Source organism: Podarcis filfolensis (genome assembly GCF_964270895.1).
Source record: "Podarcis filfolensis genome assembly, chromosome: 1".
Taxonomy (NCBI): domain Eukaryota; kingdom Metazoa; phylum Chordata; class Lepidosauria; order Squamata; family Lacertidae; genus Podarcis; species Podarcis filfolensis.
Genome location: NC_139604.1, coordinates 39,101,262 through 39,128,586, shown reverse-complemented (window position 1 = coordinate 39,128,586; position 27,325 = coordinate 39,101,262). Strand labels below are relative to the sequence as shown.

The window sequence follows — 27,325 nt, the reverse complement described above, 5'->3', positions numbered from 1 at the left end:
GTGTTGTTCAGACACATATTTCTGGCATCTGTGAATAGGGCACAGCATACAGATATTCATGAATTTGGATTTGCTCGTGCTATTATTTTCTCTGTGGTTGGTTTATATGCGCTCGATTTAAGTTACTGTCTACTAAGAATTTGACTCTCAATACCTGAATTCACTGTATCTCTTGGAGATAACCTTACATTAATTCCCAAAGCGCTACTCAGCTGATAAAAATGAGAAGAGTAAGCACTTTGTAAGATGACAGTGAATAAATAAATATATTATGGCATTAGCATAGAAAGCATTGAGAATTTCTGACTTTGTTTATTAGGGTTTTTGTTGTTGTTGTTGTTTAGTTCAAGCAAAACGAACCAGTTCATCCTAAGAATGGTAGGTTTTATTATTATTTTTTTAACACTATTTTTGGAAAATGTTAAATCTAGCATATTCTAATGCAAACCAGCACGAAATGAAGTTTGCATACCAAATGGTTCTCTTTCCCTGAGCATTTGTGATTCCTGGAAGAATTCTAAATGCCAATAGTTTGCAGCCTTTCCCTGTCTCTTTTTGGGAGTTTTCCCCTATTACTTTCTAATAGGGGTGCACAAGGGCAATTTAGCAAGCCTTAGCTCAGTTAGTGCTAGCAGCTGTCACATGACGGCCCAGTGTGCATACCCTCCTCCCTACACATCAAAAGGTATGCAAGTTGGGACCTCCACAATGATTCCTGATTTTGTAATGGGCCCTCTACATTTGCTCTGTGTTCTGAAGGAAGAGACTTCATTTGTTCAGGAGTTGGCATGGAAGCTTATGTGTTCTCTGAGGTGCATTTTAGAGAGGTATACATGTCCAGTCCACCCCTTTGAAAGGACCACTTTTGCAGCTGGTCATGTATGAAGCAAAGCTGCCCTAGAGTAGAAAAGAAATCAGTCTCACCTGGCCGAAATCCATGCACGCGTCAGAAAGATGAAGCAATTTGATGTAGTGTAAAAGTTATTTACAATGTCCTGGGTTATCGTTGTCATTTTGTGATTATAACCTTGCATGTGGTTGCAAAATTGTGTGTAAATCACACTTTAAGATATAATGAGCAATTCAATGGGCCCTTACACCAACTGCATTATCGAAATGGCTGCTAAAAGATAATAAAGGATCTAGGTATGTATATGTGTGTATGCCTTTTTTTCTGGAGACAGTTAAGCATCAGGAACATCCCTTTTGTGATCTGTTTCTGATCTTCAGCTATGACATCACTTTTTACTCTTCAGGGAGGTGGTGGAGAAATGAAATCTCTGGAATGCTGTGCAAGAAGGGCAAGCTTGTGTAACAATTCAATCATAGTTCTGCTAACTTTTATCAGCTGGGAAACAGGCCTGTGTACATCTGGCTGCCTATCTCTGGAAGATTTCACTAAGAATCAAATGGCTAGCAAGAAAGTGAGATCATCAGAAATATCAAGCATCTAGACATTCTTAACACTGTTTCTCGGTGTGTGGGTTTTTCCTTCTTCCTCTTCTTCCCAGAATTAATCTGCCAAGACTGCTGCTTGAAGAAATATTTCTTTTAGTGGTATACATTGGCCCATTATACACATCCCCCATGCTAATCGCCACCCTGGGAAACTCAAGCTCTATACAAGGCGTGGAAATTGCTTTCTGTAATCACCCAGCATTATTTTACATTTGATTGCTTGAAGGCTCTGGGAGCAAATATTATGCTTGATTACAGTTCTAATGTGTTTAAAGCAAGGGGCGCTCATAAATGGAGAAGAGGCAATGGGAAATACGTCTAACATTTGCACTACCTCAGTCCAAGAAGCTCCGAAGGTCAGAGTGCCCTTTTCACCTAAGTCACAGTTGCTTCAAAAGAAGCCACTTGTGACTATATTTATTTGTTGCATTTAATGCATTAATAAAGCTGTAATAGCTGTGGGGGCAACTTCCTTAACTGGACCTGCCATTTTAAACCTTTCCTAATAATCTTACTGTGCATTTAATTTGCTTCCTGTCCTTATTAGCTCCTGTCAAACAAGGCGAGGCTATTGTGTCTTGTCTTGCTCATTTTAATTTAATCATTACTCCTGTAAAGAAAAGAGAAAGTGCATAAATAATTTCGTCCTGGAAGATGAATGAAAGGGGAAAGGGAAGATGCCCAGCTGAGCTAGTTTAAGAATGTATTACTTTAATCTTGAGGTAAATTTCTCTGTCTTTCTATGAAGAAAGGCAGAGAAATTTACCTAAGATTGCTTTCCCAATTCTTCCCATGCTACAGTAAGAAGGAAATGCCCTGCCTTGCTAGCTAGTTGGGTGGCATGATGAAAAAAAGACAACAGAGTTCCAGAACAGAAAATTTCAGCTTGCGTGACAAGCTGCACCTGCTGAAATTCCCTCTTCTAAACAACAATGATGTGAAACTGCATTTGGCTTGGTAGATCAGTGAGGGATAAGGAGTAGGATTAAATGAGGGATTTTGGTGACCATCCCAAAACACCACTTGGCACAAACGGTGAAGGTTTCCCCACGCAGGAAGAGCTTTCTATACATGGAAGTTCACTGGTTGGGATTTGGCTGTCTTGGCTGCTCAGGCCAAATCAAGATACAGAACTTCATTTTCTCTCTCCTAAGTTTAGTTACCACCGAATGCACCCTATGTACTTGTATTATATACTGCATCTTGCTAACCATTATTACCTATTTTGCCATATTAACATGAGTAAGTGGACTGTTCTTAGCATATTTGTTCATGTTCCCTAGCCATCTGACAATAAATATCCTAGTAACTTTAAAATGTCTGATTTGTAGACCCTTTCTGTGAATAAATTAAACTGGATTTATAGTTGCTTCTCTGCAGTTCTGTAGAGGTCATTGTGAATGTGGACTCACAGTGCTCTGTTTTATTCTGTTGTATTCCCAAGTGTACTGTAGATATTTATTATTTGCAAATAATTTTTTCAGAGTTGCATCCAGACACACTTGTGCGTAGAGTAGATCTGTTGTAATCCATAGGACTCAGATTAGTCAAGACTGACTGAAGTTCCATTGCTGTCAATGGGTCTACTCTAAGCAGGACTAACAATGCAATCCTAAAGCACAGATACAGAGTCCTACCTTATCAGCTGACTTATCTGGGGAGGTAGGTTGTGGGCCCCCCTCCATGCATAAAATGATCATTTTGATGATTTGGGAAATGCAAATAGCATCCACATTAGTAGGCAAGGCTCTGCCTGAGCACAGTGCTCTACCTATATCATCCTTATAACTATTTTGCCACCACAGCCAGAATCAGTGGGGTTTTGGGAATCCAGGTAAGATCCCCAGAACTAGGGTTTGGTCTCCTCTGTTCAAGCATCGAGGATATTCTTCAGACTTGATTGCTACCAAATCCAAAAGAAAGCTGACTCACTCCATGTACAGCTTTCCTTAAATTCTATGGCCAAAATTGGAAACTTATCAGCATGCTATGTAACTACAAATGCATAACCATTCTATTTTTAAAGTATTCCATTTTTTCCTACTTTAGAGCTGAACCACTCAAGTGGACCACGCACACAAAATTTAAAATCACAAATGATCAGTAAGAGAGAGAGAGAGAGGAGAGAGAGAGAACTAACATTCATGCCAAAGGCCTTACTAAACAAAAACAAAATCAAAATGTGTGTACATAATCTTTCAGCATGGGAATATAATATAAAGTAGCTTCCTGTGGTCTAAATCAGACTGTTGGTTCATCTGGCTGCCTATTTTGTTATTTTAAATCTCTGCTGGGGTTGCCTCACCAAAGAGTAATTGCCCCAAACTTGGATCTAGGCAGGAATTCTCCTTTTATACCTATTTTTTCCTTGCAACCAATGCTGAGTACATTGTCTAGCAATGGCTGTGCAGCCCTACCTGGGGACTGAACCTGGGATCTTCTGCATGCAAAGTAGATGCTCTACCATTGAGCCATAGCTTCCCCTCCCACCTTCAGTGATCTTAACCAGACAGGCTTGTGTCAGTCTTGGATATAACTTTCCCCCCTCGCTCGCCCTGTTTTGCAGTATCAGAGTGGTAGTGTTATTTATTTATGTATTATGTTTCTTAAGAGAAATGTAGTCCAATGAACAAATGATGGATCACTTCAGAGTTATATAAATTATACAAAAAGCTTGCAATTGAGGGTATGGTTTCCTCAAATAAATAAATAAATGTTAGGCTTCCTTTAAAAACAACAACACATAATTAAAACAACTCTGTGGTAGCTTTCATTGTCACGAATGAATGCAGAGTTCAAGTGCAATATATTTTGTTCAACAGACGCTATAACAAAAAGCCAAGGAATTGATATTAGTTGACAAATAACTTATTCTTGTCATTTTTATTAATCTTGATATATGAGCCATATTATAGATTTGTCTCTGGTGTGTGTGTGTGTGTGTGTGTGGGAGAGAGACAGAGGGTCTAAATTACACAAGACTGGCAATATTAGTCTGTGCAGTGAAAATGACTGCACAGCATGAACAGCTGGCTAAAAAATATGTTCATTTGCAATCATTCAAATTATTACTCTTTACGCTTTTAGAGTTTCTCCCAAATAAATGGTAATTCTTGAAAACAGAAGAAAAATAGAGATTTGCTTCCCCTTTGACCAGCATTCTAAATATTCAGGGTGAGGTAAAAGTTTTTGGCTGAAAGTAACAATGTGGTTTATTTGTTGTTTTAGCAGAATTACAGTGTAATACTATGTGTTATTATGCAGAAATCTTATTAGTGGGACTTATTTGCAGATGAGTGCTCTTAATGCCTAAGAAGACAGTCAGCTTCCATAGGGTAACATACTACAGAGATACTATATCATTGGATTCAGTGGAGCTACATATATTGTTTAAGATTAATATATTTTAGGGTAATGATGAGGATACTGAATCACTGACATTGGGGAGTAAGTCAGTTTGCAGAAGTCTGATTTACATTTTTAACCTTCTACCAGAAATTTATTGTTTTCCTCAATTGGTGAAATGGATGCCACATGTCTCAACATCAAATGGGTCTAGAAAACTGGCAGAAGTAGGTATTTGTCTGCTAATGGGGATATTGTGGTGATTAAAGGTAGCTCCACAACATTTTTTAAAAGCCAAATATCTTAGTTGTCATTGGACAGAAAGTGGATGTTTTAATAATTCAGGGAAGTTTTTGAATTAAATTGAATTTTTATGTAATAGACCTTAAGCCAGGGCCTTTGCTTCCTATAATACATGGCAAATTTATTTCACATATCCATTTTATTAAAATAAATCAGATAGTAATAGGGTAATTTGATAATTCAGTCAAGTCAAAAAGGAGACTTCAACCAAACACTTCAAATATATTTTAATAATGGAGAAAGAATAAAAATAGGTCTGTCTCTGTGTTCACCATCAAAAGAAATTACAACTTAAAAAGATACAGACTATGACTGTACCATCAAGCAATGGTTACCACACTTGTTCAGCGCATACACCTGAACCTATTTTTCATGTTTGAGGAATAAAGTACAAGGGATGACCGAAGAATTTAGTCTGGTGTTAGGGAGACTTATTTCATTAGCAACTCCTGATTCCATTCCCACCAGAAGACAAGTTGTTGTCAGTCTAGTATAGCTGGCCCAGAAACTAGCACAAGTTGCCAGATTTATAGGAGTATAGGTAATTTAGGACACTTGGTCTAGATAATGGAGCATTCTGAGGAAAATTGAAGTGAGTGAGATGAGAGAACAAGAAGAGAATTAATAGAGAACTTTACCTATTTTCAGTCTGCTGCTATGAATGGACAAGCGGTTAGTGGAGGTTAGACCATTAGGTCGAACAAGGAATTGCCCAACCAACTCCTGCCTTCTTACTTACAAACCAGCTCAGGGAGTGACACCAGCTGTTGGCTTCCTCCTTCTTAGTTTCAGTGTTGCCATTGTAAAACTCAGCAAGGAGGATAGGGACAAAACTAGTATTAGGTGTCTTTGCCAATCATTAGCTCCAGCTCCCCTACTGTTGGCCTCCCTGTCTTTCACCCAACCATTCCAATGGTACCCATTACCATTGGTGGAAGAGGAATTCTCAGCAGTAGATTAAGTCCTAGATGACAGAGGAATCCAGCAGATTGAGCATCCCCCATACCCCAAAAAAACTGATGCTGAGGGATCAAACAGCCCTTCATGATGCCGGGTGGCGGGAGGGGAGGTTTGTACATAGGATTATACAGGAAAGGAGATCACTTCTCTATCTTCCACCTGCAGGAGCATCCAGTTAGTGGGGTGAGAGCCTCCACAGGATCAGAGTCCTATCCATGGACAGAAAGAGACCTTCTCTTTAGAGGAGGATGTTTGGAGACAGACTACAGCTCAGTGGTGGAGTATCTGATTTGCAGGGAGAAGATCCCTTGTCATCTCCAGGTAGGGGATGGAGAGATCGCTGTCTGGACCCCTGGAGAATCCTTGTCAGTCAGTGTAGACAATACTGAGCTAGAGGTTGGTATAAGGCAGCTTCCTATCCAACTCGTGGTTTTGGTGCCATTATTGCCTTTCTGGTTTTCATTTTAAATTCTCAACATGATTTAAAATCCAAGGTTACGCCCTATGACTCTACTGCTATTGATGCAGACTGCCACCAAATTGGCCACATCCCTTTCCCACATCACAATATGTGGTGTGAATAGGTTTCATTTCCCGGTGACATTATTGTATTGTATTTAATTCCAACTACAGATTTCAGTTTCTCCACCATAAGCAAGGCAGGTGGCCCTGCGCCTTTCAGAATCAAATTCTATGGACAGGAAAGAATTATTTATTACTGAAAACAGTATTATAGGAGATGAATGGAAAAGCATTGAAATTAGGTGCTTTGGGGTGTTGCATCTCAGACTCATTACATCATGCTGTTAAATTGGTATAATGATTTGAGATTTTTGCCCAAGGAAATGGGGAACTATTTAGCACTTTTTGATTCAACAATAATTATTAGAACATCTGCTGTTGAATAAATTTCAATCTGTGAATTTTCATTTTTTAGCTGGGGCAACTAGGGAAGGCTTAAATGTTTCCTGAGAAAACACTGAGCACTTGAATACAGTATAAATTATGGAATGATATATTATATTTACCCCAAGTGTATTCCTGATTTCTTCCTGCTGGGTTTATTAAAAACAACATTTTTATACAAGTTGGTAAAAAATGAATTAGACGATGTGAAAAAAAGTAACTAAACATGCATATTGATACACTTGAAGAACACAGGACAAGCTCTTCCTCTGCAAATATATGTACTACACCTGCAGAGCTTGTGATCCACCGGGTCTATCACTGCCAAGCATTGGGGAAGGGAAGTTGTGCCTTGTCCAGTGACTAACAACCCACCTCTTTGTGTAGTTCCAGGCAAGTGGCCAAAGCAGGAAATCCACTGAGCTTGACTGGCTATCACACAATGCTCTGAAATGGCATTTGGCTTGGTATGTCTTGGTAGAGCCATTGTGGTGTACTGTAGTGGTTAGGTTCAGGTAGGTAGCCATGTTGGTCTGACACAGTCGAAATAAAAAAATAGTCCAGTAGCACCTTAGAGACCCACTAAGTTTGTTCTGGGTATAAGCTTTCGTGTACATGCACATAAGTACTAGGAGAGCAGCTCAGCCACAAATCTCACTGGGCGATCTTGGGCCAGTCATAGTCTCTCAGCCTACCCTAACTCTCACAGGGTTGTTGGGAGGATCAAATGGGGAGAATCGCATCTGCTGCCTTCAGCACCTTGGGCAAATGGTGGGATTTTAAGGTAATAATAACAAAGTAAGATTATTGTAGTGTGATAAAGCAGGTAGGACTTAGCCCTTAATAATGTGTTGTCATCTGAACATTTTATGGATTTTGTATTGTCAGAGTTTTAATTTTTTCTCTGGTTGTGTTGTCAAGTCACATATATTTTTTACTGTAAAAAGCAACTGATAAATGAAATATATAATAATAACAATATATAAGTTGTGCAGGCTGTACCCATTCATGCTGATCCAGAGACTCGGCAACATAGGAAATCAGACCAATGGTTCTTTCAGCTTAGATGGTCTACATTGACTGGCTGTGGTTCAGCAGGTTTTCAGAGAGTGGTGTCTCTCAGTCTGACTTGGAAGGTGTGGTGTACTGAACCCGGCAACTTTTGTAGGCATTGCATATGTTCTACTACTGAACTACAGCTCTTTCTTTGTGGCAATGGGGATCTGATACATGCATGTGCTTTGACATTCATTTCAGTATCAGGGACAGCCCTTCGTCAGCATTAATTTGTGAATGTACAGCTGCCCCTTTCACTGAAATCAGTAAGGTGGCCCAAGCATGCGTTACTTCTCTTGTGCTTAACATCACAGTCTTCACACAGCCCTCAGCTAGAGCGACTAGCTCCATTATGGACGCAAGGAGACATCCAGAAAAAGAAAGGAGAAACAGAGGCTCATCCTTTCTCAACCCTATTACAAATATTATGAATTAAGTCATGAAAATACATAGTTAAATTATCTCTCAGTACCTCAGGGGCAATGAAACAATGTTTTTATAGTGATGATTTGTCATGACTAATGTGATCCAGAATATCAATAGGTTTGGCTTTGGGGCTGAATTATAGTTAGGGAAGAGAAATGTCCCCTTTCTCTCTAAGATTAGCTACTTTGAAAGTACCTAAAGGCTTGGCTGCATGAGCTGGCATTCTACTGGCAGAATGCCTGGAACTGGGTTTTAAGGATTCAAAATCTGTTTCAAGGATACAATTTTTGACCTTCTGCCCTAGTTCCATCACAGAAAACACTGGGGAGTGGGGGCACACAACCCGTACTCCTTAAAAGCTCTCAAGTTCAAAAAGCCATTTGGAGAACTGTTAAAAGAAGTGTCATTCATGTCTATGTGTTATGTCCTCCTGATTGCCCTCCCCCCTCTGAACACAAACAGACAGTTGCAGATATGGAAGTCAAAGTCAAGGCCTGAGGGTGGCAATGGAAGTCTCCCCACAATTCTAGGCTTAACTTTGAGCTGAGAACAATCACCAGATGCCACCGAAATAAACAAGAAGTCTCCACTGACCTCCCTGGGGCACAAAATGTGTTGGTGTTTTTTCAAAAAAAAATAACATTTAGGGTTTGTTAAAAACACCACCGCCACCACTCTACAGCCATATTCTTTCTCATATATATTCAAAAGTTTGGAGGAGTTTCTTCTTTGTCCCACCCTCCCCTCTGGGAAACTGACATGTTGAACATTCTCTGTGCAAGTTCAGCCCTCAGGCAGGGAGAGTAGAGGTGCTTTGAAACAAAGAAGATTAATACTGTACTATTGTTTGAAGTGTTAATGAACTGAAGTGCCCACATGCTCATGCAAATGAGAGTAATAAGTAAACAAGCGCAAGATATGCTATTTGACAATGGATATTGTGATGGGATATGGATAGGCATAATTTAAGCTTGCAGAGAATCCCCTCCCAGCCCACAATAAAACTATTTAAATCAGTATATGAGAGGTTTGTTTATATAAGCAGCTGATGTGTGAAGACACATTATTCACATATCCCAGTCTGATCTTGCGCTCTCAGAATACACACACACACAAATATATATGTGGGATATAGATAGGCATAATCCCTCAGGCAGAATTTTTGGGGTGCCCTCATGTCCCCTTGACTTCCTGGTCTCCATTACACATTTCCACCCACATCTATTCTCTAGGAAGTGCTGCATTAGATTTGGGAACAGAAGGCCCAGGTGGTGCTGATTGCTCCTTCTGGCCGGGCATGGATGTGGAAGCTTTTATCCTGGCAACATCACACACACCCAGCAACTGCCGCTTTGCCAGGACATGCTCTCCCAAGGCCCTCTCATTCATTCAAATCCATGTTGGCTTTGTCTGACTGCGAGGATTTTGAATGGAGTTGTCTGAAGAGACTGCACCTCTCTCAACCAGTAATTACAACCATTCTGCATTCCTTCCACACAATGTCTATACCAGGCAAGCTGGAAAACTTCTGAAGTGGTCCTCAGGCAGAACTATGTCAGTGTGCAAGCTGACAGTTCCTGACATACTTGCCTTTCTACAGAAAAGCCCCAGCAAAGGACTTTGACCCAAAACATTGAACCACCAGGCAGCAGCTCTATCATCTATTCTTTCACTATCAGGTGCTGAAGTGCTTTCCTCATGGTGCAGTCCTAGAGTGTCCACTTGGTAACCCACCATTTTCCTTCCTAGGAACTATTTTCTCAGCTCTGCAGAAGCCTCTCTTTGAACCCTTGGGCAAAATGTCACTTAGACACTCATCCTTTAAAATTCTCTTTCTAATTGCTGTTACATCTGCTCATAGAGTGCCAGAGTTGGGGGCTCTATCTGTAGCAAAGCATATCTGTATTTTCCATAAGAACATGGTGGTTTTGAGAACTGACCTCTCCTTTCTACCCAAAGTTTTGTTGAGATTCCATGTTCAGCAAGAGTCAATTCTCTTCACGTCTTGTCCCAACTCTTCTCATTGAAAAAGGCCTGGCACACATTAGATGTGAAGTGTGCACTTGAGATGTACTTAGCCAGGACTAAAGAGTGTAGATTAACTGACTTCTTATTTGTTTCCTTTCATCCCACTTCGTTGGGCAAAAAGCTTAGCTCCTCCACCTTATCTAGGTGGCTTATAGCTTAGATTGTGATGGTATATGGAGGTTTGAAGCTTCCCCATCACTTTCTATTACAGGTCATTCTATTAATCCGGCAGCTACTTCAGCAGCTCTCTGCCAATGCCCCTTTGATGTCTGTCTGTTGGGCTGCCACTTGGGTACCCCAACTCCATTCACAACATACTACAAGTTGGAGGCTTAAAGCACGTTCTTCCTCCTTAGTACTGGGTCATTCCATAACAAATGATCCAACTTTTTTACCTATGTCATCCAATTTTCTCAATAGTCTGTGCCCTTGTTGAATGATCAAAACTAAGTTTAAATCTGAAATGGTCGCTTTTTCTCTCATCCCTTTTTTATCTCACGTCACTGAAGAGTTTTTTCCTACCGCCTTGTCATCAAGGCTGAACCCCAAGCTCAACCTGATAGCCCAGCGAAATCCCCCTAAATCTACCATTCAGGCAAGTACCAACTGTACTCTTTCTGTCCCCTCTTCCTTTCACCCATTGTCTTTGGGAAACAGCCAATTAAAATAGTGTTTTGACAGATCACTGCAAATATGGTACAGCACACAAAACTGGGAAGATGCCACCATTTCAGAATAAGCTTTGAACTTTGATCTATAAGCAGTGACACTATGTATTCCAAATTTTGTAGGGCTTTTAAAAATGTCCTAACAAAGTTGTGAGTGTTTGCTACATCATGAGAAGAACAGTAGGATTTTGAGAGTCACTGAACTGATGAGATGTTAACATTACCTAAGGGATCATGCATTGGGATTGCCAACAAATGAAGCTGTCAAGAGGCTATCATGATATAAATGCACCTGCCAGCATGTAAGATGCATCATATCAGTGAAGCCTACAGATAATTTGCTGTCCAATCCAGAGAAGCTGCCCTCTGTACCTAACAAGGGAGTAGAATATACTTACCTGCCAATCAATGAATAAACATAAAAACAGCAAGAAAAGTCATACTTTTCTACAATTCTGTTGATATTGTATTAGGCAATCCATTCTGTTTCTGCCATTTTAGGACTATTCCCCCCATGATTCTCAGAAGATGTCACAGAGCAATCAAAGTAATGGAAGTTGGACTAGTCAAAGAGCTATGCATCAGAAATAGGTTTACCTTAAACAAAATCACATGGAATCATAGAACTATAAAGTTGGAAGCTACCCCAAGGGTCATCTGGTCCAATCCCCTGTGATGCAGGAATTCCAACTAAATCATACATGAGAGCTCAGTATGTGTAACTCCTTTCAGAATAGAACGTGCATTTGTCCATTGCTTAGAATTATATGCTTTTTAATCATGTAACAAATTCATCAATATTGAGTAGACAAGAGGCTGCTGGTGGCCCATTGACAATTCTATCAAGGAGCATTGTGGGCAGAAACCAAAGTAGCAGCTCTGTGCATGCAATAAAGCTTTGGAGTTGTGTTTGCAAAAGACCAGCTCTCACCACCACTGCCTATAAGGGTTGCCCATGCTTGAGTGGGGAACCTTTTTGAGCCGGAGGCCACATTCCCTGCTGGGCAACCCTCTCGGGGTCAGATAATAGTGGTGGGTACAGCAACGCATGTGACTCTTCATACAATTCAGCCATGGAAAATTCAGATGTTTTATGCATTCACAAAAAACACCATTATCACCACCCAGGCAGGTAAATACGTTGTGTTCAAGAACACCTTCCAGCCAGGCAAATGCACTTATGAAGGGCATGGTGAGAGGTGTGGCTTGGGGAGATTAACACTGGCCAGACAGGGAAGTCTGCAGAGCAACGTTCAGCCTCTGGCCTGAGGTTCCTCAGCCCTGCTGTGAGTAGAGTCCGACATCCTCTGATTCCCCTCTCCTCTTCAACTAAGAGAAACCTTGCTGCAGGCCTATATTTCAGAAACCCGCCAAGGGCATATAATCCTATTATGAAAGCTGCTCCATTATCAGTAGTGGTATGCAGCCTGAATCAGTTGGCAAGGTTCAACAAACAATGCAACAATACATTTTAAACCCGTACTGCTTCTTAAAATTACAACTTCCATTGAGGAATCCAAAAGGTGCATCTGTCTTTCAGGACATCTTCCTGGTTCCAATTATCTCACAAAGATATGAAAATACAGTTTTGGAAAGAATATAAAGATATGTTGTTCTTAAGGTTAACAATAACATATGGTTTCCTATCTTTCTTTTAAAAAAAATGAGAAAAAGAAAGAATGCCACTGAATTCCTATTAAAAGAAGAAGCCACACTTAAATCCAATATATATATAAAGTTTTACAACATTCAGCCAAAACAGAAACTATTAAAAGATCAGAAAACAAGAAAATACTGATTTAATTGTACAATTTAGTTTTTAAAATTTGAAGAAGGAAATGAGTGTGTTTCTGGTATTTAGCTTCAAGTTATTTGCACAACATATAGCCTGAAGATCTTTTAAATGAGAGTATCCTGAATAGCAGTGTAGTCATATGGTAATGGAGCTATCAGCTTTCCATTTGTATATTAGCCTCTTTATAATAAAAATGTAAGAATGTCATCAAGCAACACCTATTGGAAAATTTGTAGTGTCACATCACAATCCTGGATTTACATGAAGTCAGGTTGGGACAGGGCAGCAAAAATGAAGGCAGGTTGAACAACTGCCGTGGCATTGGCAGGGAGAAGGGGGATGAGACTGAGAGGAACATGGCAGTTGTAAACAATGGCAGAGGTTTGAGTAAAGTAGCTTCACTGTATGTACTGTAGAATATTTGAGGGCTCTGCATCCTTTATCTCCCTCACATGAGCTGAAGAATGGAAGAAGGATAAGTTTGAGCACACCAAGAAGGGAGAGACACTGAAAGCGGGGATAGTGGCTTTTGTCTTTACACAAATATACTCCTGCCATTGAATTAAATGGTCAAAACATTATCTTTGGGTCATTTATCTGTCGTTAATCTGTTTATTGCAGGGGACTGGAATACTACTGCCCACCCCAATCATGCCACACACAATACCGCAGAAATTTCTCTACTCTTGTCTGAGGAGGAATTTCCAAACTCACTTTGAATTTAGGAGAAATCTGTTGGCAGCATTCACCAACACTAATATTATGCTTAATTACAAGGCAACCTATCCCCAAATTGCATGTTATGTTAATCATATTTTTCTTTCACTTGTAGCCAGCATTGGGGAGGGGGGCAAGATTAGTATTGGGATTCTGACATGGGAAATGGTTTTTTTTTTCATCCTTTGTCCCTGTTGTGATTTAGACTGGATTTGCTATTTGGAAGGAGGCTAAAGCCAAGGAGCTTTGCTCCCTTGCAAATAGCAGGTGTGAGAGGGGTAATGGACTAAATCTTTCCCCTGCTCCTTGCCAGGGTCATTATCCTGACTAGGGCCTCCAAAATGGCTATTGAGTGAGGAAATTTTGCACTTAGTGGCAAACCATGTGATTAACATAGCATGTAGTTTTGCCCTTAGAACTGGTAGGAAAGGAAGGGAAATTCAGAATGAGGGGAAGACAGACACTGATTCCACATTCTCCTGTTAATTGCTTACTTGTCGCTCAGCAGTCAGAAGTGACCCAAAGGCATTTATGGTGTGTGTGCATGTGTGCATGCGCAGTGACCTGCATGCTTGGTTCAGTGTACTTTGGTTCTGCCTAGAGTCACATCTGTAACCTACACCTAAGAATCACTAGTAGCTTTTATTATTGTGTTGTGCATAGTGCTTAATTCAAGTAATAACTACAATAAACAGTTACTGCTGGTAACCTTTTCATGTTTCTTCTTGCACAAGGAAACATGAAAGTGCGAAAATAATGAGAGTTTCATTAATCATTACTCAGTCCTCGCCTTGTAAATGTTGATGGAGAAAATCACAAAGAAAATGTTATTTCCTACTCCTTAAGATTTTTCTCTTCTCCTTAATGAGGCATCTGTAGACAGCTACTTGGTTGCTTTTCCCCTATCCACAGTGGAATTAGCAGATTTGTTATCGCCAGAATATAAAAGCAAACAGCATATGGTTTTGTTAATATCATCGTAATGTCACAGCGCAATCTGTCACAATGCAAACTCCTTCCAAGCAATTTCATTTGAGTGGAATACTCAGCAAGAAATGAAAAAAGGAAGGCAATCACCAGTTTCATAACTCTTTCATAATGCTCACCTCTCCCATCATTTGCATCTGTCCCAGTGTCTATAAATATTACTTTCATTGGCTATAACCCCTGAAACGGAAATCAGTTGCCTCCAGGAATTAAAAAGTCATTTCCCCTTGGTGCAAAGTCTTTTCTATCAGATAAGTAGCCACTTATACTCTGGCAACCCTTCAAAGGGGTTTAGAAATTAGAGACACTGTTTGAAGATCAAGAAGATAAGGTGGTTTGCCTTGTTTTTCGCCCTGGAAACCTTCCTGGGTGACCCTTTGAAATTCAAATGAAGGATGCTTTAGATAGCTCTTTCTCTATACAGTATATGCCAAATGAATGCTGCCCATTGATCACTTTTGAAATCAACAGAAGGTCCAGCGCTTGCAACTTATTTTCTGAAATACTGCAGTATATATTCGGCAATAAGGAGATTTGCTTAGCGTACCCCATTCCAACTGTGGGCGCACATAGCCTTTTATGCTTCAATTTCACTGATCAGCTGCTTTGCAGAGATGGAAGACTGCACAGAGTCCTCTCTACTCCCATCCCTGAACACCTGCTCTGTGCTAAGGGCCTTTAACTATCAGGTTAATACATGCACAGCACTGGCAGCTGAATAACGGTGGAGAATTATGCGTGCACAATGATCCATCCAGCTAATGATGCACATATGAATTGCCTGCAAGCACATACATGTGACCTCCAGCAATGTGACCTTTTTAAATGCCATGCCCTATCTATGATTGGAAGTGTTTTTTTCACCTTCTAGCTGTCCTTGCAGTATGCAACCTGTTAAACAGATGCTCTCAAAGTATCATGGTTAGCTTATGCATTCTACTCTGTTTTGTTGTCTGCCCATTATATCAATACTTCTAAACAGCAGCATCTTTTCTGGGCATTTAAAATCTGCATCCAGTTATTGGATAATTAGGTATTTCATTTACGAATGCTACCACCACCACCACAAAATTTACTTTCCTGTCTTGAAATTTTATATTGCTAAGTGAGCCATTAAGACAACTACATTTTTTAAAAAAGAACCAAAACATTTCTTCTTACAGGACCTGTTTTAAAGGGGTTTTTATTTGCTCAATTTAAGTACTTTCCTGTATTTAACTCCCCACCCCACCTCTAACAAGTGTATCTCAAAGATTTCTGTTTTGTTTCATTTATATGCTTTCAAAGAGAAATAACAAGATATACTAATACTTCAAGTCTAACAACTCTTGGAAGAAAATTCCACTGAAACGAGCAGGACTGATGCTTATGTAAAAAGCATCAGAATGAAGTTACAGTGGTGAGCGGATGACATACATCCCTCAGAATCTACAGTATTACATTTAACTCTACTTCCAACTTACTTGGGATCAGAAATGTGCTGTTGTTGTTTTGCATAATTTCTGAGTTTGGGTGTAAATCCCACACAATAGGCAAACCCTTTATCCTTCCCAGTTCATTCCTCTTTGAGCCTACCACCAGCCTTCCCCACACCCCAGAAAGGACCAAGTGTTAAAAGCTCAGGATCCTTACCTAGTTCAGCTGCCCCAGGACCAAAGCTCAAGAAGGAACTCCAAGCAAGAGCTGAAGCAGCTAAGAATTGCAGGTGGAGGCAGAAGGGCTGCTGCTGCATGTTGTCCCAAGGGTATTGTAGCCATACGTCTGCAGTTAAGAATTAACTTTTTTAGAAGTCTTGGAGCATTGCAGGAAGACGCATCAGCTCTCCTTTGTGCTTGTGCTCATTTTTCTTTAACTTTCTGTTCTAGGTAGGACTGACTGTTTTGCCAGTTTCCACTTTTCCAATAGGAATCCCCCTTCTCCAGTTATAAGCACACACCCTGATCAGCAAAGAATGCAATCCCCAGTCCAGCTGCAAGCAGTCCAGCTGCTACAATTTACACACCCTTCAGCAAACACACACATACACAAATGGAGCAGTTGTTGCCATGTTCCCCGATGCTGACATTTTCAACAAATCCACTGGCAAATTCAATAAAAGTAGGGTTGTCAGCCAAGTGCTCCTAATCAGGCCAAAATAGTGTGTGTGTGTGTTTTAAAGGACCCAAACTGTATATTTCGCAGTATTTAAAGTAGGTTCATTCAGGAATGACCCCCATTTATTTGTAGTGTTAGTGTCACTACTCAGGGCAATGTAACTTCTTTTGTGATTTGCTACAACTATAATAATTTCAAAAGAAAGCCATAGGGCCACACTAGGTAAATGAACATTTTCCATTCTTCTATGACTGTCTCTTCACAAACTGGCTGACGAATTATTACAAGGAAATATTACATTGGAGTTGCTGTCTTGTAATGGAAACAGAATGCTGATCTTGATGCATTAGGAAAATATTATTAAAATGATTCACTAAGATCATTTTAGAATAATTAGAAGGATGTGTTGCTTAAATACAAGTGACAGCTCTCTCTCTCTCTCTCTCTCTCTCTCTCTCTCTTTCTGTCTCTTTCTGTGTGTGTGTGTGTGTGTGTGTGTGTGTGTGTGTGTTTCACGTATACAATATTCTCATCAGGTCTGCATTGGCAGTGACTGACCAGGAATGAACCGTTGGGGTTGTAGTGCAATCAATGAAGATGTTGACCGAATGTGTGGCAACTGTAAAAAAAAGGATCATTAGGAAAGGAACTGAAAACTGCTGAAATTATAATGCTGTTATACAAATCTAAGGCACACACAGCCAGCCCAAGTTATTTTGGCACTGGAGGCAAACCACCAAATAGTGACCTCCCTCCCCACCAGGGACCAAGGAGTGAGTAAACATTTGCAAGAACAAGGGAGGAATAAAGATGTACATCAAGATCGGCTGTTCCTGTGGATCCTGTCCCCTGAGGCAGTCACCTCACCTTGCCTCATGGAGGGCCGGCCCTGATGACCACAACTGCAGTTGGAATATTCTGGTTGCCTGACCTCCAAAAATGATATTGTGGAGTTGACAAAGGTTCAGAGAAGGGCACGCACAATGATTGAGGGGATAGAGAAACTAAAGGGATGCTAATACTCTAGAATGGGGATCATTAAACACTCTAAAGCAGGGGTGCCAACTTCAATAAAATGTTGTGGGGACACAGGTAAGCCCCGTCCCACATAATCACATGATGCAGTGCACACACACCATTTGAATGACAATGCTCATCAACTTTGGGGGGGGGGAGATGACCCCCTCAAATATTTTAGTGTGGGGGCCAAAGCCCCCACAGCCCCTAAGAGTTGGCTCCTATGCTCTAGGGCAGGGTTCGCTAACACCCTATTAAGGGTCTTATCTGAACTCCCAATACATTTTTTATTATCTCCCCAAGATGCTACCAATTTTTGCTGCAGAGGGGGGATTGTGTTCCTCTATATTTGTCTGCCACGGTGTGTGTGCACGCACACACCCTCTGTATATGCACGTGCAACTGCATGTGAGGGTGAATGCAGCTGTCAGTCCCCCTGCCATTCTAGAGATAGGTAATACCCGCATAGGATACATTTTGCTGTATGCAGCATAGCAACAGCTTCAGATGTCTACCAGGCTGCTTGCAGATGTCAACTTATCGTCTTCAGCTACAGATGTGGCTAGATGAAACAGCTTCCCTTCTGCTGCCTGACAGGCTGAAGTGTTTACGCTACAGATTAATAGGCGTTCTTGTCACTAAACTCAGGTGGTAACAAGATACTGTATTTTATGACGTATTCTATCCATCTCTCAAATATCAAGCTTGAAAGCAACGGCTGTGCAGAGAAAACTATTTGAGAGTGCTTAAAATTAATTGCAATTGCAATTTATGTGAAATGGAATGATGTGCATTCCTGATACTGTATTATTTTTACATTGTTGCAAGAATTAGCGAGTTTAAAAGGCTGGAAATAAGAAACAAGTCTTCCTCATAAATACCACATCCACGGGACTTGCTTCTGTGCAAACCTGCATAGGCTTGCTCTGTATTTTGTTATGTTTTTAATGAGCATTTGTTCAATTACCAAGCAGTCTGGTACACACTGTTGTTACTCTATTGGTCCCAGTGAGACAATGAGGCATGCTTAAGTGATAGGGTGCTGCTTGTGCTTGCCAACTCTAGGGTTGGGATTATGGACTCTTTGGATCAAAATCCCTTATCCGATAGCTGCCAAACCAATTCCCTTCCCCATTCACCCTTAACATAGAATTGCAGAGTAGAAGTGTAACACTGGTAGAAACCGCAGCTTCTCCTTGCCCTCCCTTTCCAAAGCTTTCAAAACCTCATGCAAGGCCTGGTCTCTAGATGCTGCTAGGTAAGCTACTCTGCTGGTCCACTGAGTTCAGATCTCCTCCAAAATAAGCTGTTGCCACCACCTACTGATTTACAGACAGCAGTTGCATGTCTGTAAATATTGTGGCATGCAAATATATTGTTGCATGCCACCCCAATCTCCAAGCGGTGCAAGATTCCACGGGTTCCAGGCCTTTACTGAGGGTTCATGTTTACTTTAGGCAATGAAACACAGTGGAGACTGTGATGTCTTCACATTTTTGCTGTGGCGGCCAGCCTGAGTGCCAGAGGTAAGGCAGTGGGCAGTGAGTGGCATGCAGCGGTGGCGGGCAGTAGCTGTGGCAGGGGGGCAGCACATAGAGGTGGAGTCAGGTTGCAGGCAGATGTCATTATGGTGCGGCACAGTGTGCACCAATGTTGGGCACCTGCAGTGTGGGCCCCAAGTCTGTGCCCCTGAATGTCTTTATGATAGATGGTTTATTTACACATATATCCAATTTGGGCTTACGATGGAGGGGTGTACAGCATTAACACCCCAAAAGCTTCTTCCATAGCTGCAGCCTTTGATTCAAGCAGAAATCAAATACAGTGGTACCTCGGGTTACAGACTCTGCTAACCCAGAAATAGTACCTCAGGTTAAGAACTTTGCTTCAGGATGAGAACAGAAATTGCGCAGCAGCAGCAGCGGGAAGCCCCATTAGCTAAAGTGGTGCTTCAGGTTAAGAACAGTTTCAGGTTAAGAACGGACCTCCAGAACAAATTAAGTTCTTAACCCAAGGTAGCACTGTATTGTGCTCTGCCTCTCCAGCCTGCAGCCTTTTTCATGCAGCTTCTAACTTACATAACTCCTTGTCTAACCTGCCTACTCTAAACTCTAGCTTTAGCTGTTGAGAGAGGGGTCCTCACCCATTTGCCATCTCGCACTGAGCCACCTTTCCCCCCTCTTAATGGCCCATCACACAGGCAGTCACCTCAACACAAAAATTTAGCCTGTCTTAATTAGCTGTTAACACTTGCTGGATCAAATGATTAGAAGTCTGGCACCCAGCTTGAAACCCCGATTCTAACACTTACTAGATCCAAGGAATTAGAGACGTCTAACAACTCATAACAATATACTCAGCATGAGGGGTGAGATCTCCTAAGCTATTATTCCCTAAGCAGTATATAAGGAGTATTATTACTCCTAAGCATAACATATCCATTCATTTAAAAATCACTATAATACCAAATAATATTGTTAATAGCCTAACCCGCTCCCACTATATTAGCTGCCATAACTTCCAGCTATTTTCCTATATCGTCACTCTCCCTGATCTCATTCTTTTCTTCAAGCTGCAGCTCTCTGTGCAGCCGTCTCTCAACTGATCCCTTCTAACTGTCACTTCTCAGCCCAGCTCTCCATCTGTCATTTTCTCCCACCCTGCCCATCACACTCCCTTGCTGTCAATCATTTTTTCCACTCATCTTTTTATTACACCTCTTTCATAGTAAAGTACAGGTGGTGAAGACTGGAAAATAGGGAAGAGCAGACAGTTTTTAGGAATGGGCTGGCAGTTGTAATTAGTAATGAGACAAAGAATCACGAAGCCAATATTTTAACATGAATTCTGTGGTATGTGATGCATGCAATACCCCCTAAACTCTCCCCCAAATGTATCTGAAATGCACAACTTCTGTGACTGCAAAAGAAGTAAGGCAGAAGAAGTAACACATTTCCCTGTCTTCTGTCATCCCTGTCTTCTCCATGGCTCTCAATCCAAAGCTTAAAGTTAAGCAGCTCTTTATTGTTTTGGTGACTGGGCACCACTCCCCATCCTCCAAGCAATGTGCAGCACATCAGTAGTGGTTGGTGGTCCAGCAGTGTTTACATGACCTCCTATCATCGGCGTCACTGTGGTGTATCAGGAGTGGGAGAGGCTTGGGAAAAGGACTTTCAATTAGCTCCAAGAATGTCATAGGTTTAAGGAGCAGTGCAGGGAGGTTGCAAAGGATTTTCAAACATTCCCAAGCTGCACTTTAAGGTTTTGGAGGTTTAAGGAAGAGCACTAGCACCAGGATGTTTTTAAAAAAGGGCTTTCACTGCTGGGTAACCCTTCCTCATCTGGTTTGATCTTCCATGTGATTCCCATGATGTCTGATCTCATGCTGCTGTTATGAAATGTGGGAGGGAAGGTTTAAAACTTCTCCCTGCCTGCAACCAACCAAGCACTGCTCAGCTGACTGGGGAAGAGCTGAGAATGGTGAAAAGGGGGCTCAGGAAAAGGAAACCTGAGTCAACACGTGCACATTCCCCAAGGCCTTTGGGGGTTTATGCATATTGGCTGGAGGGTGTACAGAATTCATCTGGTTGTTATGCACAATAACTACTCAACTCCACATTTTCCTTTGTAGAGTACATGGAAATGTAAGGCTGTCGCCACCCATTTCATGCAGGAGCATGAAAAGGTCTGAAGAACAGGGTAGTCTGGTGGCTTCATAATTGGGTGGAAGGCGAGAAGGATGCTTAGTTGTTGCAATGTGTGGGAAAAGAAGATGCAGGGTGTTACCATAGGTGTGGTTTGCAAGGGAATAGGCACAAGAGGAGGGGAGAGGCATGGGCATGTGGATGAAGGTGAAAACAAGGGTGCAAAGCAGGCTGGCAGAAATAGAGGAAAGAAATGGGGTTGGGATGCTGAAAGGGGGCTTGAGGTGGGAAGTGGAAGCCCCAGGGGGTTAACGTGGGGGAATGGCAGAGCAATTGGGAACGTTGATGAACATTTTGGTTTTTGAATGCCATAAACCCAGAAGTAAATGCTTCGGTTTTCGAACACACCTCGGAAGTCAAACATGCCATGTGGCTTCTGCTGAGTGCAAGATCTGGAGGCCTAGCTGTTGGCTATTGAGTTTTTGGTTGTCAAACATTTCAGAACTCGCACAGTCTTCTGGAATGGATTACGTTCAAAAACTAAGCTACCTCTCTCTCTCTCTCTCTCTCTCTCTCTCTCTCTCTCTGTGTGTGTGTGTGTGTGTGTGTGTGTCTGTGTCTGTGTATGTATGTGTGTGTGTGAGAGAGAGAGATCAAATTTATTTGGTGGATAGCCAGCTCTAGAATATGTGGCCTGATTTTCAGGCAACTGGGGAGAAATACCTATCTGCTGTGATGGTATCTGATCAGCACGGGATAAAACAAGATACTGAAAATCCTGCTGCCTGGAGTGGTTTATGGTAGAAATAAGCTGGTGTGTGTGTTTTTCATATAAAACTCTGTTGAAAGCTCATTGCAGCCCCCTCTGTGCTACACAGAGTAGCAAAAGACACAGATTTATCTTAAAACATTTTTCTTCGTTTTATAGCTCTACTGATGATTTTAAATGTTTATGCTATTGGTGCTTATATGCAGTAAATCATAAATGATATATTGCAACAACCCTTTGAAGTGAATTGCTTTTCTTACCTTTATTTTTTAAAATGTGAATTTAGTGTCTGTGAAGAGTAACAGATTGACAATACCAGTACATTAAGTCCCTCATTTATCTTCAGCAAAAGTATAACGTGGACAAGAACAATATACTTCCCACACCCCTCCTCCCCTCACGACACCGCTTGGCTCCATGGCAAGTCACCCAACCAAGAAGATTCCTCAACTTTGTTAATTTTTCTCACTTAATCTGTCTCCTCCAGGCTTGCAAATATAATCCTAGGTTTGTCATTTGCTTATCATAATTGTGATTTCAAATAGAAAAGCAGTGGAAAAGAATATCTATTGCATTTCCAACACTCCAAATCGTCACATTTCACTGGCGTTTTGTTTTAATTTCTTATCCACCCTTACTCTAAAAGCTATCAGTGAGTAACTGCTTTTTTAAAACAGGTGGCAAAATAGTAAATTAAGATAAATACTTGAGTATTCAGTCTCTTCCAACACGTACATATAGTGTGAAATGTACATTAGAAAGATAGGAAGTTGCCATGGTCCAACATGCTCAGTGCTGACTATGCTGATGGCAATTGCTCTCCAGGGGACATTTCTACCTGGAGATGCCAGAAACTGAACCTGGGACAGAGCAGGTGCTCTATAACTGACAGTGGCAGCTGGTAACATTTTTACTTGATAGAGCTAAAAAAAGTTAACCCTGATGTTTTCGTCACAATGGAACCTGCACAGCACTTATTTAGGAAAGTGTGTCATTACCCATGAGTAAAGCAGCAATTAGGGGACATTAAAAGTTTTCTAAAAACAGTTTTAGCTAGCAAAAATAGCAGAGGCAGCCTTCCCCCCCCCCTCAGTATTCCAACAAGCCAGTGTGGTGTAGTGGTTAGGAGCAGTGGACTCGTAATCTGGGGAACCGGGTTCGCGTCTCCGCTCCTCCACATGCAGCTGCTGGGTGACCTTGGGCCAGTCACACTTCTTTGAAGTCTCTCAGCCTCACTCACCTCACAGAGTGTTTGTTGTGGGGGAGGAAGAGAAAGGAGAATGTTAGCCACTTTGAGACTCCTTCGGGTAGTGATAAAGCGGGATATCAAATCCAAACAACTCCTCCTCCTCTTCTTCTTCTTCTTCGCTCAAACCTCTGCTGTTATTGAAAACTGCAATTTTCCTCTCAGTGATTCTCCATCCATGCTTTACTCAAACCTCTGCCATTGTTTTAAACCACCACTTTCCCCTTTGCAGTTTCTGTCTCTTCTCACTCCCGTGTCATCACTTCTGCTGTTGTGCAACCTGCCTTCATTTTTTCCCTCCAGTACCTTGCCCTGACTTAATGCAAATCCAGGATTGTGATGCGGCAGTAAAGATCCTCCAATGGCAGCTGTACAATGACAGCCTTACATTTTTATTATATGGAGAGGCAAGACACATGACTACATAGGTATCTGCACTAAATAATGATGCGCTCTTGCTATGATGAACAGAGCTCTGCAGATTTGCACATCAAATTCAAGTAGTGGTTTCCCTTGGCCTAATACTTAAATATGCACCCTTGGAGAGTTACCATATCAAATCATTCTCTTTGGCTACCTAGCCATCATTTAATTTGCTGCAGCAACCTCCAATTTGTTTAATCTAATTTTGAAACATTGACTGAAAATGAACTAGACACTTTGTTTCCACATCTGTAACAAATGAGATGCAAAGGCTAATATCATAAACCAGCCATTCTGGAGAATTTCTGTAAAGATCAGCAAAGGAAATTGGTTTATGACTGTGTCCACATTCAACACAAAGGACCAAAGTATTCCACAGGTATTTTTTCTATTCTGTAAGCTGTCACAGTATGAAGACTGGAAGTAAACCTGGGAATACAATAGTAGTAACAGCAGTAGTATTAGAAGTAAGTAATGTAGTAGTTATAGAAGCAGTAGTAATGCGATGTAATGGCCTGACATTGTAGTTTATGGTGCTTTATAATAAGCAAGAAACCCAACAACACTAATCCCATAAACAAAAGAGAGTTGAATGCCTCCAAAGAGTGTACAATCTAAATTGCTACAGCAGAAGAGAAAACAAAGAAAAGGGACTGCGAACTTGGCCTAACATCTGAGGAAGAATAAGTCAGAGGTTCATATGTAGTAGATAGCACTACCCCCCCCCCCAAAGTCCCAGTGGTTTTAATGAAGATGCTCTGCATCTGCTTAAAATCAGCTGAAATCAGCTGGTCTCAAAAGTGCTTAACTTTGGCACAACAATAAATTGACAAGATATGGGGCTGGCTTGTAAGAAGTAAGGAAATGTGTAAGATTCAGCAGATACAGAGCCTCAAAATGCTAATCTCCACTTAATTCTAAATAGACAAAAATATAACTTTTAAACTTAGGCAGAGTGAGGTGACAGTCTCAGGCAGCATATGCTAAGGAGCAGAGAGTGATCAGTTCCCTGTGTGCCACACAGCCTGTGCTGCATCCAGTGTGCTCAGGGGACTCCCTCCCATCACCAGCAAAAAAATCACTTGCTGGTCTTGTTGGCTTTTGTACATGGAATGGAGGAAGCACCACCTTCTCCTTCACCTAGCAGGCATCAAAAAGTCTTGGGCTGGCCTTAAGTTGATCAGCGGGAAGGAAATGCCTGCTTTGTAGGCAGCGCAGGAAAGGAATGAGTGTAGGTTCCACAAATAACGCAATAGGATGTTACCTTTTGTCTTAAATCTTCCCTGTGTATGTATGTTTGCTCATCTGCATGCATTTATTTAATATACAAATGGTTGTCCTACCTTCCCATCTTTGATTCCTGAGGTGTCTAAAATAAATTAAAATATCTCAAAAGGCAAAAGAGATTCAAAACAGGAGCTGTTTAAAAGTTGAAAACCATAACACAGTGAGACAAAGCAGCAGTGTGGGGAGAGGGAGAGGCAACGTGGCAGGCCCCAAGCCTGCCAAAACAGGAGGGTCAGCAATGAGGGGACAAGATATCTCTCTATGGTCAGGGCTATAAAGAAGCCTTGGTCCGATATTCCTACACAATGCTGTTTAGATGCCAGCAGATGTGGAGGGAAGCCATTGCTACAGTAGAGAACTTAATAGATGAGCATATGCAGGAGGGATGTGTGGATGTTCAGAAGTCATTTTCATGTGCAGTGGGATTGATTCACATATGGAAACTTGTTTCTGTAATGCTGAGTAGGGGAAATGATCCCAAGTTCTCATTCTTAAGTGGCAAGTTGTATAATGACAAGAAGTGGTTTCCACCCACCCGCACTGCAGATGATTTATCATTTTCTATTTATCAGCGTGGTGTTGTTTGCCATTTTGTACCCGTTCCCTTCCCCTGGGGCTCTGTGCTGTAGTGTACTCTGTCATTTTCAGCAGCTTACTTCAGACTTAACTGCCTTTAAAAGTTTGTCATCGTCTGCTAATTTGCCTGACACTTCACTCTTTGCATCACTTTTCTGGGTTATTAATCAAAAGGAGAAAAATAAGGTCTGATTTTGAACTTGGAGGACGCTAGACTTTGACCTGCTCTTAAACAATTCTCTCGAGGCAGTCATTTTTCAGCTCTGAAGAGAGCCAAGCCACTGATTCTTTATTGTTTTCACATTTATTTATTTTTTGGGACAAACTTTCCTTGACCTCACATGAGTAGCATCTTTTATTGCAAGCTTTCCCCAATAAAAACACTTTAAAAATAAATAGAAACACAAACCCAGGATTCTTACATTTAGCAATCCTAACTGTTCCCTGAATCCAGGTGTTCTCATGATTTCTGTTTTTCCCTCATTGCTTTGAACCTTTTGTGCTATTACTGTCATCTGCCAAGGGCTGCCATTCATCACTGAGGAATTCTCAAGCGAGTGAATTTGATGAATTCCAGGTATAAATGTTTCTACATTGGAAGAAGAGTTGATATTTTAAATGACAGGGGGCTTCTGTCTTTTTGTCATGTTCCAGTTAAATGCTGGACACTGGCAAGAATCTAGTTAGATATCAAGACCTTTTTATTAGAATTTTTATGACTTTTCTTCACATGCATTCTTCTTTGTTGAGTTTTTATATAGATAGATTTTACAGCCTCAGTCCTACGGTAGCAAGGAATCATGTGTTCATTTTAAGATCCCTGTTGAAGAATTTCATTTGGAACAAATCAGTTTTACACAGCAGAGTAAACATAAAAAGCTACATAATGAAGCTCATTCCATCATAAACTACAATAAATAAATAATATTAATTTTTATGTTTACATTAAATTATTCTCAATAAGCATAGGCTTCCGCTATATTAATACTAATTATTTTAAGCCATGTTGCGGATTCATTTAATGCTGAGGCCCAAATGCAAGTATATTAATTCCAGAGTCCGAATACAGTGGGACATAATTCTAAGTGTTGTATCTAACTAAGTCATCTTGTTACTGCAAGGACTCCCATTTGTGCAAAGAAAGTTGCCCCTCTCCCCCTTGCCTGCCCTGATCTGCTCTAGGTTTTCCTCCAACCGCCAGCAACAGATTTGGAAGTTTCAGAAGTTCATGATGAGAGACAAGGAAAGTGAAGTTTTATTGAACAAGTGGAAGTGCTTACAGTAATGGAACTATCCTGTGGATACAATTCATCTTTGAATTTTGTTCTAGACTGCAACCATGAGGCAATAAACTCTGTTGAAAACAATGGGATTTTCTACCATATAATGGGTGGGTACTGTCCAAAGAACAATGGCTTAATGACATTAACAACAACAACAAATGTTAGGGGCACCTAAACCTCATTGAACAGGATCCCAGAAGTCTAACTGATTTAAGCAGGATATTTAAGCAGGTGGTTAATTTCTTACATTATAATCAATGAGATATGGTTACCTTTGGTTAGACTACCTACTGAAATAAATGAGACTTGAGTACATAGTAAGGAACAGTACCATTGA

The 27,325-nt window shown here is 41.0% G+C and overlaps 1 protein-coding gene across 1 annotated transcript in view; it reads right to left on the bottom strand.

Moving 5' to 3' along the window:
* Positions 1–16,505, bottom strand: part of LOC310747408 (von Willebrand factor D and EGF domain-containing protein-like) — a 211,575-nt gene extending 195,070 nt beyond the window's left edge. Inside the window, exon 1 of the mRNA XM_083581771.1 lies at positions 16,282–16,505. Coding sequence (XP_083437897.1) covers positions 16,282–16,381 — 100 coding nt within the window. The 5' untranslated portion in view covers positions 16,382–16,505. The remainder of the gene's footprint in view (positions 1–16,281) is intronic.
* Between the last annotated feature and the right edge of the window lie 10,820 nt (positions 16,506–27,325).